The 17,199-nt window shown below is 41.3% G+C and overlaps 1 protein-coding gene across 1 annotated transcript; it reads right to left on the reverse strand.

Moving 5' to 3' along the window:
* Window positions 1-276: 276 nt before the first annotated feature.
* Window positions 277-10,804, reverse strand: smg6 (SMG6 nonsense mediated mRNA decay factor). Its single transcript, XM_028421214.1, has 19 exons — window positions 10,712-10,804; window positions 7,523-9,941; window positions 7,220-7,412; window positions 6,969-7,079; window positions 6,672-6,778; window positions 6,452-6,530; window positions 6,086-6,196; window positions 5,710-5,925; window positions 5,222-5,283; window positions 4,938-5,083; window positions 4,612-4,725; window positions 3,919-4,096; window positions 3,614-3,833; window positions 3,286-3,465; window positions 2,939-3,106; window positions 2,701-2,845; window positions 2,307-2,569; window positions 2,135-2,216; window positions 277-2,015 (listed from the first exon to the last, which is right to left on the reverse strand). The coding sequence occupies exons 1-19, from the start codon at window positions 10,800-10,802 to the stop codon at window positions 1,885-1,887; spliced, it is 5,016 nt and encodes a 1,671-aa protein (XP_028277015.1). The 5' UTR covers window positions 10,803-10,804; the 3' UTR covers window positions 277-1,884.
* Between the last annotated feature and the right edge of the window lie 6,395 nt (window positions 10,805-17,199).

Raw genomic sequence — 17,199 nt, forward strand, 5'->3', positions numbered from 1 at the left:
TTATTGTATAGTTAATTATTTAATGTGTTCCCTGTAAGGGAGTGCTAAAATCACAGCTGTTCTACAGTACATAATGATCCTTACTGTGTCATCCTCAGCTACCACATGAGGGCACACATGTAAAGGATTCAGGACATCAATGTTATTTATTAATAGCCTCTGATACATTGTGTTGCATCAACACTACTATTTAAATTAATCTTCAAAGTATTAAATTAAACTCAGCCATTTTGACTACATTCAGTCATCCTTTTCAAATCAATGACATGGAAACAATGGCTTTGAAACATTTTTATTGATGGATAATGAAAAAGTCGGGTTAAGCTGATCCTATTGCTGCATTTGCTTTAACAATAAAACACTTTAGCAACATCACTTAAACACAACAGATAGCAGAGTATTACAGCTTCAACAAAACCAGAAAGTCTCAAAAACAACAAAACACATTTACGAGGCGGTTCACACAAACACAGAAACATCAACTGCTGATGCACACTGTAGCTGAAAAGGTACAGGACAAATAACTTCTATATATTAGTGACATGAGTGATAAATGTGAATGATGTAGATTACAACACAAGCACAGAAACACAGTACTGAGAAAAAAAAACGCAATCTTCCAAAGTGATGTAGAGCCAGTGAATACACTAAATCTGTGTTAAATGTTTGAGGATATCAGTGAGTCATCGTATCAGTTTCACTTTATATGTACTTCAACATGAATCAAAGTGTAGTGGATATGTGAGCGGGAGAACGACAAAGATACACTATGAAGAGAAACAGCACAGAACTAATGTGTGAACTGGTAAACGGTCAGTAATAATAATAAAGATTCTGCAAAGTCATTAAAAAGCAAACTGTCTGTACCATCATGACTACGGGAGGCAGGTCTGGGTCAAAAACTCTGCAAAATGTTCCTGTCTTGGGCGTGTAATTTAGTGGGACTGAAAACAGACAAATAAATCCATTCCTCAAGTATTTACAAATTAACTTTAAATTCCAGTTCAGATAAATGGTTATGGTTTATGGGGTTTTTGGAAAAACCTCCCAGTTTCCCACCATCTGTCTAAAAAAATGAAGGAAAATTAAAACCTTTTACAAATGTGAGGTCGAGAAACAAGTGATAACAATAAAATAAAAAAAAACAACCAATGTTTTTGATGTTGATTAAAAAAAAAAACATTTTCTAACACCCAAATTCAATTTCAGGAGAAGCAACACAAGATACCAAACAGGCATCAAGTACCTCCTGGGTTAGCAGGAAACACCACACCTGCACCTGATTCCTTGGCGGCACCGTGTTCACATAATGGCTCCTGATCAACCCTCATTAACATCAGCCACATTTCACTGTGCTGACACAAACCATCCAGCTATGCCTCCGTCCACCTACCCACCTCTGTGCTCTGTTGTACAGGCCTGAAGCAGTCTCTAAGCCTGGGCCTTCAGAGAGGTGTGGAAGTGCTACTGACTCTTTCTGGCCCATTCTATCATCTGCTTCAGGTTTTAATACTGCCCACAGAATGCACACTACATTGGTGCAGAGGTTTGAGGCTGGACAGTGCAACCTACAAATCAAATTCGTCCCTTCTGCTCCAGCTTTCCAAAGACTTGTTAAAGTCTTCCTGTCTCTTTCTGGGGAAGCTCACTGATCTTAACACATACATACACTCACACTTCATTACAAGGGGGAAAAGCTCATTTAAACCACCCCGCACTCACTAGATTTGCTTGTATTTCATAAGAAGTGGTTCTTTGCGTTCTTTGTCACTTCCTCTCCCCTGTTATCTCTTCTCCTACTTCCTCTGCTTAAGTGTGTCTCCTGTCTGATTAAGAAGCGGGCCTCAGCAGTTGGTTTTTCCTTTGACTCCAGCTTAGTCTGGTTCAGCCCACTTTGGCCCAGCTGAGAAACGCAGGGATGCCTCGCACAGGGACATTGCGGGTTAAAGCTTTGACACGCAGGTTCCGGTCATCTGTAAGGAGCACCACCTCCCTCTGAAGTCTCACAGTCCCATCTGTTATGAGACAAGCAGCCAAAGAAGAATAAGAAACACACTCGCCTATATTTAAATTATTAATATAGTTAAAAAACTATGAAATGCGTTTTCGAGTGTGAGGAAATAATGTTACATACTTCTCTGTGAAGGCATGAAATCTTTTGCCTTGTCTTTGCAGTAGTGGAGACAGCAAGAAAGAATCACATCGTCATTGTTTCCCTGAGGAAGAAGACAAAAAACAAAAAACACTTGATGAAAGAAGCAAACATTTAACAGCCAGCAACTGTTTGGATTTCTTTGGGCTCTAACCTGTTGTCCAGAGGTGTCTTCACTGCGGAAGGCAATAGACTCAAGCTGATTCCCTCTGCTTGTCAGGGCTCTGAGGCATGGCTCTCTGGCTTCAAATCCTTTCTCTAGGAAAGCCACCGCTAATCGAGCTTTCTCCTGCACGGCACGCATATGTGCGGCACTAACATTATAGTTACCGCGACTACCAGTGCCGCGCCCTCCGGACCCCACTCCTCCACCAAAACTTTCCTGACCTTTAGCCAGGCCGTCCAACTCTGTAATGACTGACAGAGAGAACAGAACATAAACAACACATAAACAAATGTTTCCTGTCTCTACACTGAACACCAGTAGATACATATTCTAGTCTGTCTGGAGCATGTACACATCCTACATTTTTTTGTCTGTGTCTTACCGATGAGTGGGACAACTATTATGTATGTTCCACACTGGAGAAGTTTCTTCAGTCCTCCTAAATGATCAATGAATCCATTGGTATCAGGAACCAAGAAAAGGGGCCTTACTTCCAGCTCCAGCTGCCCACTTGTCTGCAGCACTGCCTGGAAGGACCAAATAAATTTGATGTGTGATTGAAATCCATTTGAATATGCTCACTGCTTGCTGTGCACATTCATACAGACATGCCTGTTTACCTGGATTTTATCCCTCCGTTTCTGCTGTTGTGCCAGCTTGTTGGCAAGCGCGTGGCGTCGTGCCTTCAGCTGTTTTATGTCATTCTCGCTGTCTCCCGCCTCCTCAACATCCTCCTCTTCTTCTGATGCTGAGAGCGATGACTCTGCCTCGAGTATGACATCATCAGACTGTGAAATACACACATAAGAAGATTAGGACAGTGTTTATGGTTTAGCTTCCACTTTCTACAACAACCTCTACAGTTTTGTCATCTTGTTATTATTTACAGGGAGAAATAAAAATAATCCAGACAAGAAGGAGAAAAGAAAAAGTTTACAAGAGAAGGCAGTAGGAGAGAGGGAATCACCTCTTTTTCTGTTTGAGAATCCTGCCTGCTCCTTGTATCTACTGTGTGATTTGAGGGAGGAGAAGTTGCTACAGAGACGTATTTGCCTCCCTTGAAGGCCAACAGAGGCTCTTCCTGTCCACACAAAGCCTCCAGGAAGTACTTCAGCACAGTCACTCTCTTACAATCTGCAGCTATTGCCTTGGGAGATAGGATGGAGAAATAAGAGCATGACAACTGAAATGTAAACCTAGCATTCTGATTAAGTAATATGGTAAGTAATTCCATCTGAGTCAAAGTATGCAAGTGCTTGTTACTGTATGATGAACTGCAGAGGCTTTCCACTCACCATGTCTGTATGCTTGTCTACGTAACACGGCTCCTGTGGTGCAGCCAGCAGCGGTACAAAGCCAGCAAGAAGCCTGTCTTCCTTCAGTTGAAGCACCATCAGCTCCTCGTCTCCCTCGCCTTCATCAGTATCGACTTTGTACAGTGGCATTTCCTCATGATCCACACATGCAAGCACATTGCACAGGTCCGCCAGGCACTGCCAGACATCAGGGCTACCACTTAACGGAAAAGTAATAGTAAGTAATAGATTAAGCGGGTAATAATTTTTTTTTTAATTTTTTTTTATAACTTTAAAGAACTCACTCTACTATACTGCATGGTGGTGGGTTCCACTGATCTGGCTGTCCCAACATCCAGTCAGACCAGACCTTGATGCCTGGCAGTAGTTCTCTCAGGTCCGATGGGAAGGCAGAAACTTTCACAATACCCTCTAGCTCATCCGCTTTACCCTCCTCCTCTCCATCTGCCATGGGGACCGGTTCTGAAAGAGAAAAAGAAACGTTGTTGAAGAGCAACACTCATTATTACACAATCAAGCAAAAAGGTGCACTTGACCAGGAGGATCTTTCAAAACCTAAAACTTATATTTATAAAAAGAAAGATGGATTGTGTACATTTACAATTGCAAATCAAACCTTATTCAATTTAACATTCACAAACCATGCCAAGGTAAAACAAAACAGTCTTCCACTAATTTGAAAGATATTCCCTAGCCACATAGCTCAACAGTGTATTCTACAAATACAAATGGTAAATGAAGAAAGGGTTGACTGTGTTTTTTGAAGCAACACTTTACTAACTAGCTCTGTAAATAATCTCCAATGATGTGCTGTGGGACTGACAGTGTTTTCATTATTGGTCTCATACAGACCCCGAAGTTAACACCGACCTTTCAAAGTAATGTCCATGAATTTTTAAAGTAACAGAAATAAATGGAGAACTTTAAAAAAATTCTGTTGATCAAAATATTTGGAGTGGAGTTAACTAAATACGCACCTGCAGGCGTTTCTTTGAGGAGCTCTGTGCAGCGCTGCACCATTAGTGCAAACATGCCAAGGCCAAGGGCAGTGCTTTGCTCCTGTAAAACAGACCGTACTTCTCCTTCTTCACCTGGCAAACATGAATTTTTAAACTCCATTAATAAACTGTGTACACGTGAGGCATTCATGTTCTACTTGTATTCCACTGGAAAAAAATAAATGTACATTCAAATGAAAAGATACGATTAAAAGGGTTTTATATATTTGTAATTAATATAAAGCAATTTGACTTTTGAAAATGATGACAATAGTGTGTGTGTGTGTGTGTGTGTGTTGCATTACCTCGACTGTGGGCATTATGTATGGTGAACATATTGATGGTGATGATCTGCAACATGTGTGTACTGCCAAACAGGGAAGGGCCATGCTGGAGCAGTGTCCTGAACTCCTGCAGAACACGGCTCGCCACTGCAGGGAAGGACTCCATCCTGCATAGGTACATACATTTATATATTTTTAATACTGTGACAGAACTAAAAGAATGGCAAACAAAGTACTAAATGTTTGAGACTACGCTGTCTTTTCGACAAAACACATTAAACTGGAAAATATAAGACATTACTCACCCTACTTTAGTGAAGAGCTTTCCATGTGCATGCAGGAAACTCAAAATAAATCTCTTATTTAGCTATAGAAGAAAAGACAAGGCCGAAAAAGGAAAATTAAATTATTACTAATCTGTTTTTTTTATTGAATTCACAAGTACAGCACATGACACAAAAGCACGTCTTCAACCAGTGACGAAGCACAAGTAGCTGACGTCACTCTTTAAGGATTCACAGAATAGTTAGAGGACATGAACTGTCTGTTTTTAAAGAGGATACAATGATAACTAAAGAACAGTTGAGAGAACACAATGCAGATGGAACAAGGCTGTTCCCCACATTTCCATACATATTAAAGCTAGACTTGATATAATTCATGTATATGTAGCTAATGTGTGAATATGAACATACACAATAATTTGCAAAGTAGTAAGGGGAAGTAAACCTCTGTATGTGAACTGTCCAAAAGTTTTTAAACAAGTGCATATGAGAGGGGGGAAAAGACTTACATCAGTGGCGCTGAGGCTGCCCAGCTCTCCATCTTGCTCAGAGTCTCGGCTTGACTCACTACCTCCTCTCTGTGAAGAAGGGTTTGCGGCTTGTCCGCTGGGGCGAATCCAGATCTCCACTCGTGCTCCCTCTTCCCCTCTTACTCTCCCCCTGACTGCTGGACCTTTGGAGCCTCCTTCATGCTCTTGCTTCTTCCTTCGCTCAAGCTGCTCAGCCTACAAGAAGAGAGTCAGTAAACAAGAGGGCCTGACTCAACCTTAAGTCTGGATGTAATCACCAAATGGTTGTAATCTAACAAATTTAAACTAACTAAAACATGTTAGTATGTATGAAAGGACCGGAGTGATTACAAAATAATAAAGGTGTATGTCTGACCTTGCGCTTGGCTTCCTCAAACAAACTCATCAGGCTTTCCTTTGCAGTCAGAATGGGGTTGGAAGCTGCCAAGCTGCGCATGTAATAATACACAGCATCTAATTTTCGCTTCTGTAGATGAAAGAGGAGTGACAAGATTAAGATTGGGAAGTTTATCACATACTTAAGAGGATGCAAACAAATCAATTCTATCAACTAAAAATACACTGTTATTATTCACTGTCCTAGGGACATGGTAATGAAAATACAATCAGTCACAAATATTTGGACAGTAAGAAAACATATTCTTTAGGTTCTGTTCTTAAGTCCATCTTCCAGTAAAATGACATTAGGGTCCCCCTTTAATCAAATCTGGATATCACTTACCGTATAGACTGCCAACAGGGCCAGCTGGTTATATGGACGTCCATTTTTAGGGGCAATCTGCTGGGCTTTCAGGTACCAGCTAAGATAAAAATTCAAGTGTGTGATCATGAGATAGAAGGAGAGATAATTAAGCATAAGAATATAGCCTCTTAACTCAATCCACACACACCTACTACAATGTTATAACGTGATGAAATAAATTTCACAAATTAAAGCTTACCTGCGAGCCTTGCCATAGTTTGCAGAATCACTGGCTTGTTCCCGGTAACGTGCAATATCTCCCTGACAGATCATACAGCGCTGAGCACTGATAAGTGCATATTTTACCTAAAAAATAATATAATATATATAATTATATAGTATCATCATCTGTATCGCCGTTAATACAGAAACCAGAGCAAGCCTTAATTTAGAAAAATTGCTAAAAAAAAAAAAAAAAGATGTATTTCAGACTGAGCGATTACGAAGGCACACAGACATGTTGAGTACACACAAAGTAAAGGGAGTATTGCTGTACCGTTTTGCGTAGTGGCCGAGCCCTGATAGCCATGCCATCCATGTAATCCTCCAACTTAAACTGGTACACTGTCTGAAGCTTTTGAAGCAGCGCATCAAAGAATAGTGCTCCCTGTGAAACAAAGACAATGACAATGAGTACGTGAACTTAAAATATGCATGGGCACAAACCAAGTAAAGTAAAACAGAACATTGTGAGTTGTCTTGCGTAGCCACAAGTATAATTAAGAATCCTGCACAAAGATCTTGTACCTCATCCAGCAGGGTGAGCAGCATATTCCTGATATGAGGGGTGTTGTCACAGGTGGTGTCTTTGAGCAGCTGCCGGAATCGCTCTATAACCTGGTAAAAGACGTTCTTCCACAAAGCCTGATCTACGTTCTGAGAGTCGGAGAACTCTATGTCTGTCAGGATGACCTGCTCGTACAGCCCTAAAAGGTCAGCTCTGCAAAACAGGAGATCATAAAAGGAAGTGCTGTTATCAGTATGACTACTCGGGCCAGATCACTAACATAAGACTGAAGACAGTACATATCTTATTATGTGAATGCTCACCTGAATTGGGACATGCGATCCAGTCCATCAGCACTCACTCTGTCTCTGGAGAGCAGGTTACTGAGCTGAAGCTCCTGTGCATCTGCAGCTCTCAGCAACCTCCCCAGCTCCCCTCTGGCTTGTTGCTCCACCTCTTCAAATGTCAAACCAACTCCGGTACCTGGCTGGGAATACCCTGCTCCCCTGTAATTCCCACATGGCTGACCCACACCAGGGCTTGGGTAAATGCCGTTAGGGTGAGTCATTTGGTATTGTCCCATATGATAAGGATATGGATAGCGCTGGCTGGTGGTACCAGGATTATGTGGGCTATTTGCAGGCACTGGGTAGGAATAGGGGTTGTCAGAGTTTTGAAATTTGTAGTAGGCCATGGCAGCAGCCTGTTGGGACCGAAAATGTTCACCTTGTGGGACCGGAGGACTGCCTGCTACCTCATCATCTGTGTCCAAAAAGTGAAGTTGTCCATATCCAGTCCCTGTCTGAAGATATGTGGAATGTTGGTGAGACAAATGCTGTGATGGTTGAGTACCGGTAAGAGCAGGTTTCTGGTCGGGGTTATTTGGATCCCAGAGTCGTCTCATTCCACCTCCTCGGCCTCCACGACTCCTGCCCGCTGCTCCCCCCCTTATTCCACCAAAAAGAAGCCTTTGCCCAACCTCAGGTGGATTAGAGATGTCAGTACGAGATGGAAGCACCAGAATACCTCCACCTCTGCCACGAGGAACTAAGCCTTGCTTGCTTTGTTGTGGATCCCCGCTGTGTGATGAGGTAACTGACTGTTTTTCTAGAGAAACTCTTAAGATTCCACGACCTCCACCTTTGTGTCCTCTTGGTTTGTTCCGATCATCCCTCTGCCTCTCTGCACTGAACTTCTCCTCCCCACCTCTTCTTTTCCTCCTCCTATCATCTGCTCTGTCACTCATCTCACTCCCTTCCATGGATTCTGTGGATGATTCCTCATTTGTTGTCCAGCTTTGTAAATGACTCCTCTGTCCTCCTCCACTGTTAGCCATTTCATCTTTGTTATTGTACCTTTGCCCTGTGCGTGGCCACTTAGTCCTCTCCACTTCCATTCCTACTCTGGGACAATCCAGGCTGGTTACACTACTGGCAGAGCTACTGCTGTAGGTTCGATTCCGTGAACGCCGAATATCTGATTTGGAATAGCGTTTTGAGGCTGGTGTTGTGATGTTTGCACTGGATCTGTTTTTTGCACTTCTTTCTACTGGCTTGTCAGAATTTCTTTCTGTCCTAGCATCTTTCTCAGCATCTGCGGACCTGCTGTTATTGTTGTCCCCTCCTTTGATTTCTCTGCGATTCTCCCTTTTTTTGTTTTGTTGTGTCTCTCCCATCTTAATCATTTTCTTCCCATCTGCTTCTCCAGCTTTCTTGTTTCTTTCCTTCTCAGCCTTCCCTTGATTACTCTTTCCTCCAACACCTTCTTCATCTTCTCTTCTGGAATCTTGATTTTTCTCCTTTTCTTTCTCTGCTGCTCTTCTTCTGCGGTTTCCCTTTTCTCTCTTTTTCTCTGCCTTTTCCTCTTCATCTTTGGTTTCTACCCCTTGACCTCTCCTGTCCTTATCAGTTGCTTCTTCACTCCTGTAGCTTAACTCTTCAGCATTCTGCCCTGCACATCCAACTTTCCCCCTATCTTTAATGTTGAGTTTTTCAACTTTGCTTGTAATTTTTTCCACTGAAGAATCAAACACTAACTTAGGTATTTCCTTATCTTGGCTTTCATGTTTTCTGTTTGCTTCACTACAGTTAGACAATTTCACATGGTCCTGTATACGTTTTCCTTCTTTATCTTTCCCTCCCTGTTTTTGTGTGGATCTTTTTTTGTTGCCCTCCTTTGCCGTTGCGCTTATCTGGGATTCTGCTTCAGATTTTTGCTCAAGCATTCGAGGAGGAGGGTTATCCTGCTCTCTCCCTACACCACAGTCCTTTCCCTGAATATTCCTCCGGCTCCCAGGTTGATAAAATTCTTGGTCAGGCTTGCGAGTTTTCTTTGTTGGCTTAGAGGCTCCAGCTGTTTCCTGGTGTGGTCTATCATTTTCAACAAAGCTTTGTTTTTCACTTGTATCTTTTTGTACCTGTAAGTGGCTGCCCTTTCTGCAGTTCTGGGTATTACTGCCATCACCTCTCATCCTGTCTTCTTCCTTTTTGGTGGTACCTGCACTACTGTCTGTGCACCCATGTCTCTCTAAAACATTTTCAGAGACACCTTTCTTCTCACTCTGTGCCAGTTCCTCATGATTGTATGAATCAGCAGGTAATGGATCACTTAGACCAGTTTCTCCCTCCTCGCTGTCCTGGTGACGTCGTCCATGTCCACCTGTTGGCTGGTAGCGCTGCAAATCAGGACGTTTCCCTTCATGCTTCTTTTGCTGCTTGTTTTTGTGATGTTCCTGCTGTTCCACTGCAGAAAAATGTAAGATAAACTGAAACAAAATCACTCATATACACAGACACTGCACTACTACAGATGGGTATCAGAGACAAATACAGGAGCATATACTACTGTTGCTGAAGGTATTAAATTGGACTTTTGGTTTTACTACATTTGTGGTGCCCTGCACACTCACTTAAATGTAGTGACTCCATTAAAGTGTAACATTGCCTGCCAATGTTAATTGTCAAGTTTATCTCGTCCTCCTCCTTTACACACAGAAAGTATGTTATAGTCAATATCTGAGTGGCATTTTGAAAAATGTATCAAGAAAAAGTAAAACCTCAACACAAAAAACAAGTCATAAACTCTTTTGGCTGTTTTTTTCCATAAAGGCAACGTCTGTGCAGCGGTTATGAGCGTGAGTTGCCTTTTGACAGTGAAAGTTTACGACTCTATCAACGAAACACTTTAAAACTCAAAACCCAGCACTTCTTCTGATGCGCTTTATCTATGGAGTATAAGTGTAAGACACGATACAAAGAACGTGGTTTACTAAATCATTTTTGTCGCGTTTAAATGATCTAGACTGGGTATAGTTCACAGGAGTGTTTAAAAACGGACCGCGCGGAACTAAAGAATAGACGGACACACACAACTAGCTAGCTAACAACATTAGCTAGTTACAAACTTAGCAACTCCGTAGGCCACTTTCATCTGACTTGGGACAGTTTTTCGCCTAAATTTATAGACTTTTTTCGCAAAGTATTCCTTCCATGTATTGGATTACTTCCTCTTACCTTTCTGGCAGTCAGAAATGTTGACTGAATTCGACGCTTCAGCTCGGAGTTCCGCAGCTGAGATTCGCACTCTGTCCAGTTCGTTCGCCATCTTTGCTTTCACTCAAAAACATAACAAGTACGGCGGCCTAAATGGCTCAAGAATATTCACTGGGTGATGTTGCGAAGGCTACTGGGTAATGTAGTGCGGTTTTTTCACAACGTAACAAATTTGTTTACTTATTATCTTAATATTATAATATTTAGATACGGTGTCTTTTAAAGCTTGAAAAGCTTTCTCATTTTAATAAAAGCCTTGATTATGAGATACAATGTCAACATCCATCCATGAACCCATGAACCCACTGAAGTCACAGTGGGCTTACTATGAGGAAAAAGCACCATATTACAGCATACCTAAATATATATATATATATACCTGTAATAATCTACAAAGTCACAACTATGTTGATCTATACAATAACACAATAGAATGTCATAACTAGAAAAGCATTTCCTGAAGAAAATGCAAGTTTGATTGCTGCAGCTGAAGCATTGCTTTGAATGCCTCTGTGTGTCAGCCTGTCACCATGGTAACAGCAGAGGAGAGCTCAAAAACCACTCCAACTTTGAGAGCCTGTCGTGCGGAAACTATTCAGAATTAGAAAATTCTGAATACAAGTTTGATAGAGCAGCATCTAATGAGCGTTTTAAGACTAAAATGGAGTCTGTAGCTTAAAATTTGTAGGAGGAGATACATTTGGCAGATGACCCTTGTTGAAGGGCTCTCTCATAGACTCTCATGTTAAAAATGACACCGAAATTGCATAATATTTGAAAAATTATAAATTTTGAAAAAAAACTTGAAGTTGACCCGGAATGTCCTCTGTAAGATGAACATTTTGATAGTTGAATGGCTGAAATCGGTCAATGTATGCTAAGGATATGCTGCGCCAAAAAACGTACGGAAGAATAAAAAGGAAGAAGAAGAAAGAGGGTGAAGAACAATAGTTTGATTGCCTAGCAACAGCAATCAAATTTAGATACTGTGTCTTTATGAAAAGCTTTCTCATTTCAATAAAAGCCTTGATTATGAGATATAATGTCAGCCATCCATCTTCTGAACCCCACTGTATGAGGTCACGGTGGGCTTACTATGAGGAAAAAGCACCATATTACAAGCATAACAAATCATACCCATAATATACCTGTAATTATCTACAAAGTCACAACTATGTTGATCTATACAATAACACAATGATGAGATAAAAGTTATACTGACAAAGAAACATTATGAGATACTTTACTAAGTAATTTCATGATAACTATGATTCTTTATCTCTTCATTATGACATAGCTTGTCATTACTGACATACTTGACTTCCACAGTTTTTAACCTGTAGATGTTGATAAGGATAAATAATTTAAAAAAGCAATACAATTATGCCATATGTTAAAAAATAAAATACATTTCAAAATACATTTTTAGGTAAAACAATGAGTGGTAGCCTAATAAACAGTGACTATAAAAGAAATATTACCACTCACTTTAGACTAAAAAAATATTTTGTTAAAACTAGTAATGTGTGTTATTCCGCCAGTGAAGTTATGCAATTCTTACTTAGGCTTTGACCATCATAAAGCTTGGGTGAAGGGTAGGTAAAGGTCACATTATATAAAGAAACAGACAGATTTCCTACATGCATACTGTTCACTGTAAATATTCCCTAGAATGTCCACTAGAGGTCAGGATTGATTACTTATTCTATCATCCAACACTTAAGATTGGCCCAACAACGAACTTTCATCAACTTTGTAGTAATTTATGTAATAATATGGTCATCCTTTTTTTCTTGGGTTTTTACTTGACATTGAAGTGCTCTGACAAGGTGTTACAAAGGTGACGTGAAGAGATTTGTGGGACTGCGTGTTTATTTGAGTTACAACAGAAACATCCACATGACAACTGAATGTGTGTGTGTGTGTGTGTGTTCATGCTTGTAAGTGTGTGTAAACTCATACAAGGTGGTATGTGGAGAGTTCATGCAGACATCATCTGTGTGGCTGCTGCTAGAGTAAACATCTTCATTTCCCTAGCAACACCAAATTAAAGGGCCAGAGTCTCTTGTCCTTCCTATAGTCTCCCACTCCCATGTTTTTCTTTATAATCCCTATCCAGGGCCAAAGCTTTTGTATTTCCATACATGTTACCTCCTTCATGTCACTAATTATTCATCCAGCTGCTTGGTTCTCTTCATGTGTGCAAATTTCTTCTCACGTAGGAACTTACTTTTGCCTAACTTAGCGTACATCACAGAGAAAATACAGATACTAAGAACCGAGATCATCACACGATAAAAGGCCATATTTTTATTATTTTTGTTATTCACAGTTTCATTAGTTTGACTGCACAGATGTTGCGTTTTTAGAGCTGTCTTTTATTTATTATTGGTGTCTATGGTTATGTTTTAATAATGTGTTCTATTATGATTAATACTGATGATTGAATATTATAATCGTTATTCTCATCGCAATCATTAATGCTTCCTGTTTTTCATCTTTTTGTTACAGTTACTATCATGTGGCACAAGCAATAAACTACATCGCGTGTGAGTGAATGCAGGATAGTGTTTTGATGTAGTGCTAGAGCAGTGTCTCTTGATGAAGTGCTGGCACACCAGGGGTTGTAGAATGTTTCGTGTCTGCAGTAGAGAGATGTGAGAGAGGAGGGGGGGGCTGCCGGAAGTGGTGGGTGTGTGTCTCCCAGTGTGTGTGTGTGTGTGTGTGAATCTGTAAGTGTGTGTGCTTGTGTGCCTCTGTCTCTCTCTCTTTCTGTGTGTGTGTATGTGTGCAGAGTTCTGATTGTTAGTGCTGCACCACAGTGCAGGTGGAGCAATGCAGGATGACAAGAGACATAGAAGGACAGAGAGGGGGAGGCAGGGAGATGTTGAGGGAGGGAGAGGTGAGGAGAGGCATGATGCAGGAGGAGAGACCATGAATACAGATGAGAAAAGCGGGGGAAGCAGGGAGTTTTTGCAGGTGAATTTCTGACACCAGGGGGGTTTCTCCAGCCCAATCACATTTCGATCTCTCCTGCCCCTATCTTATTCTCTCCCTCTCTCCCTCCCCCTCTCTCTCTCTCCTTTTCTGTCTCTCTCTCTCCCTGTCTCCTCCCACTGTGACACTCAGAGGTGGGAGGAGATGACTTCCAGAGATGACTGGAGTGAAGGAAGAGGAGGACAGATGGGGGAATACAGTCAGTGGGAGTGGGACATTGTGGTTTAACAGAATGAAAATGCTGGGACTGAAATCGGGTTACAAATGAAAGAGAATGAAAATAGCAGGAAGATGAAAGTGAGACAATTGAAATGGGATCTACATCTCGAGTAGTGAGGGAGAGAGAAATGAAAGAAAGCCTGTGTAGCAGAGACAGACAGAGAAACACAGAGAAAGATGAGGCCAGAGGCTGGTGTGACGCATATTTGCTGGCACTAGATGTTTGGAGTGTATCCATTTCAACTAAATTTTAATGTATAATTCAGAAAAAAAGAAATAGAGGGAGTGACAGGGGAGAAATGAACAAAAAGACAATATGAGGATATGTGTACAGCCAAACAGATAATAGAGAATTTGAAACAAAGACATCCAAGGCAGAATGTAACACAGAACACAGCAGTATATGCTGCTGATTGTGTTTTGACCTAATTTATTCAAAGTTTTATTAAAGCGGTCGTTCAGACAACAAATGTAATTCTCCCCAACACCATTAAGTCAGCAGGTAACCAGGTAAGGTATGACCACAAGATAGGATAGTGAGTCAGTCCAATATGAGCCGAAAAAGCACTGAGAGATATGTCAGTGTAGTTGTAGGCTGGCTAACCCATAATATCTATGAGACTATCAGACCAAACCAACTACCAACTGTCCTCTTAGTTTGACCTGATGATTGCAGTTTTTGTAGTTTCGTTATCTGTTTGTGAGCGGATTTTACAACATGCATTAAACCCTCAAGATTTACTAATGAGGTATTTGATTATATATTTCATGTCATAGAATAAAACAAATGAATCAATCACATTTTTCAAAAGCCTCTTGACATTAGATGATCGTCATGGTGTCGGTGGGTGGTGTGGTGGTTGTCTGATGATGGCCAACATAAACACACTCTGTGCCATAGAAACTGAAGAGCAGTCAGGAAGCCATGTACCGTGTCCATATGAGTACCCTATTACATGATATTTCAACGCGCGATATGTTTAACAAAAATGCCCTCTAGAACATTCCTGGTAATCAGCACAAGAAAAATTCCAATTATCCCCACATTAAACTTGTGCAAACAGACACACTGACACCTACTCCCCCAATTCAGCACATGTACAAATGACTGCCCACGCTTACACACACACACAGCTGGCATTGCACGTTAATTACATTCAGCATATGACTTTGGCATAATGTTGTGAAGTTTTGTGTGACTCACTGTTGGAGTTACAGCAGACAAGAAGGCATGGCTTTGTAAAAGGATCGTTTCTGGAGCATGGTTTGCCACAGATGGTCTGTGAATGTAATGAAATCGTGATAATAATCAATAATCATATCAGCTCAGGTAATTCACTGTAGCCATTTTTTGACTCTGGAGACCGTGGAACACGTCACTGAGGATGTTCACTTGACATGACATGCATGTTTCTTTCTTCAACGTTAAAGCAGACATATATCCAAAGTTTCTTAAGGTGTGTGTGTGTGTGTGCGAGAGTGGGCGGATGTGGAGTTGCCGCTGTGTGAGTGTGGGTTTGTGATCTCACAAATCTCGTAGGCAAGAAGACAGTGGAGGGAATGATGTGGGGGTGAGAGGGGTTTCACTAATAAACACCCACACATTCCAATCCTTCGTCTCACTCTGACACACGCCCCCACTGTGCACAACCACACACGCTCACACACACACACACACACACACACTCCTTTCCAGCTTCTCTTTGACTGAATCCTCATTATGGGCACGTTTGGCAGCACAGAGTCTTCCTCCTCCTCCTCCTTCTCTGTCTTTTTCATTTGCTCATTCTCTCTTGCCCTGCTCATTGCTTTCGAGCCAGCTTGGCAATCAAAGGGAGAGAAAACACAAATGAGTGTGGATGGGTGGGGAGAGAGAGAGAGAGAGAGAGAGGAGAGGGAGAGAGAGGATGCTCACTGGGATTTCAGTATGAGTCAGAATGGGAGAAGGGGAGGTGGGAAGGCAAGGTAGGCGGCTGTGAGGAGGGAGAAGAGAGTATGGGAGGGATGAGTTTTTTTCTTTCTCTCTTATCTGTCTGCATTCTCTGTTTGGAATACAGATGAGGAGATACAAAAACAGAGCCAACAACTGGGCATGACAAACAGATAAGAGATTTGAACAGGAAATGATCTGCATCTCGATTCATCATCAACTTTCAGATATATGCAAGTTGAATGCTGATTGAAATCAGGCGGCCTGCAGGCGCGGTGTTAAGAACAGAGGCAGAAAGGATCAAATTAAACAAAAATGATTAAAAAAAAGACAGCAAGATACCATCAGTGTGTGTGTGTGGCCATTAATGAGGAGTTAAGGATTGGGAGTGAGGAATTACTTTATTCACACTGTTTTAATCATTCTCCCTCACCACTGCTGCATATTTATGTATGCAAGTGTAATATGAGGAAATAGGATTGAGTGGCATACACACAATCATCCACTACTTACCTTCCACAGTCAGCACATTATTACTGCTGGTTGGTTGCAGTGGAGGAGATCATCTCTGCAGCTGTATCTGAGGCAGGTTTACTCTAAAACAGAACACAAAGAAAACACAAGTCTTCAGCAACATGGACAACTCAACTGCACGATGAGCGCACTTCACCCCTTTCAGTGTACTGTTCTGATTGCTTACAGTGCTCAAATGGCGATATACATTTTATAGTGATATAATACAAGAATTACAGATCTCCTTGGAGACACGCCACATGTTCTTTAGGTATTGTATCTTGTAACATGATCAACCAACGCATGTCAAAGAAAAACTTTTTTTAATTCTATCTCGCCACAATAAAAAGTGTAAGTGATACAACCCACGCTTTAACCCAATTCTGAGGTATCTGATGTCAAATGAAACAAACATCCACATATGGACATGAGGTGCTGCCATGTTCAGTCTTAAGATCAAGAGGAGAAACAAAAAGGCAGAGATCTATCTATCTATCTATCTATCTATCTATCTATCTATCTATCTATCTAGTAGATGTACTTTCACAGGTGTCTCTTCTTAGGGTTAAAACTCCAAAACCATCTGGCTGATGGCAGATGAAGGTTAAGGAGAGGGACAGAGAGTGGGAGGGAGAGGAGGAAGTGGTGATGAAGGTGGATCTCATCCAGCATATTATCACTACAGGCCATCTCTCTCTCTGTTGCTCAGTTCAATGAGGAGATCACTGTGCCTGGCCTACATCCCGCAGTGTTCGGAGGCGCAGAGGGGCATTAAGTTCCCCCTCAACTT

Source organism: Parambassis ranga, chromosome 14 (genome assembly GCF_900634625.1).
Source record: "Parambassis ranga chromosome 14, fParRan2.1, whole genome shotgun sequence".
In the NCBI taxonomy this organism is placed as follows: domain Eukaryota; kingdom Metazoa; phylum Chordata; class Actinopteri; family Ambassidae; genus Parambassis; species Parambassis ranga.

Bases quoted from the DNA above. Each gene is read 5' to 3' on its own strand.
- smg6 (XM_028421214.1), bottom strand. From the start codon at position 10,802: ATGGCGAACGAACTGGACAGAGTGCGAATCTCAGCTGCGGAACTCCGA. The intron at 6,531-6,671 runs GTAAGCTTTAAT...TTTTTATCTTAG, and splicing joins AACTATGGCAAGGCTCGCAG to CTGGTACCTGAAAGCCCAGC. The intron at 4,097-4,611 runs GTGCGTATTTAG...TTTCTCTTTCAG, and splicing joins CCTCAAAGAAACGCCTGCAG to AACCGGTCCCCATGGCAGAT.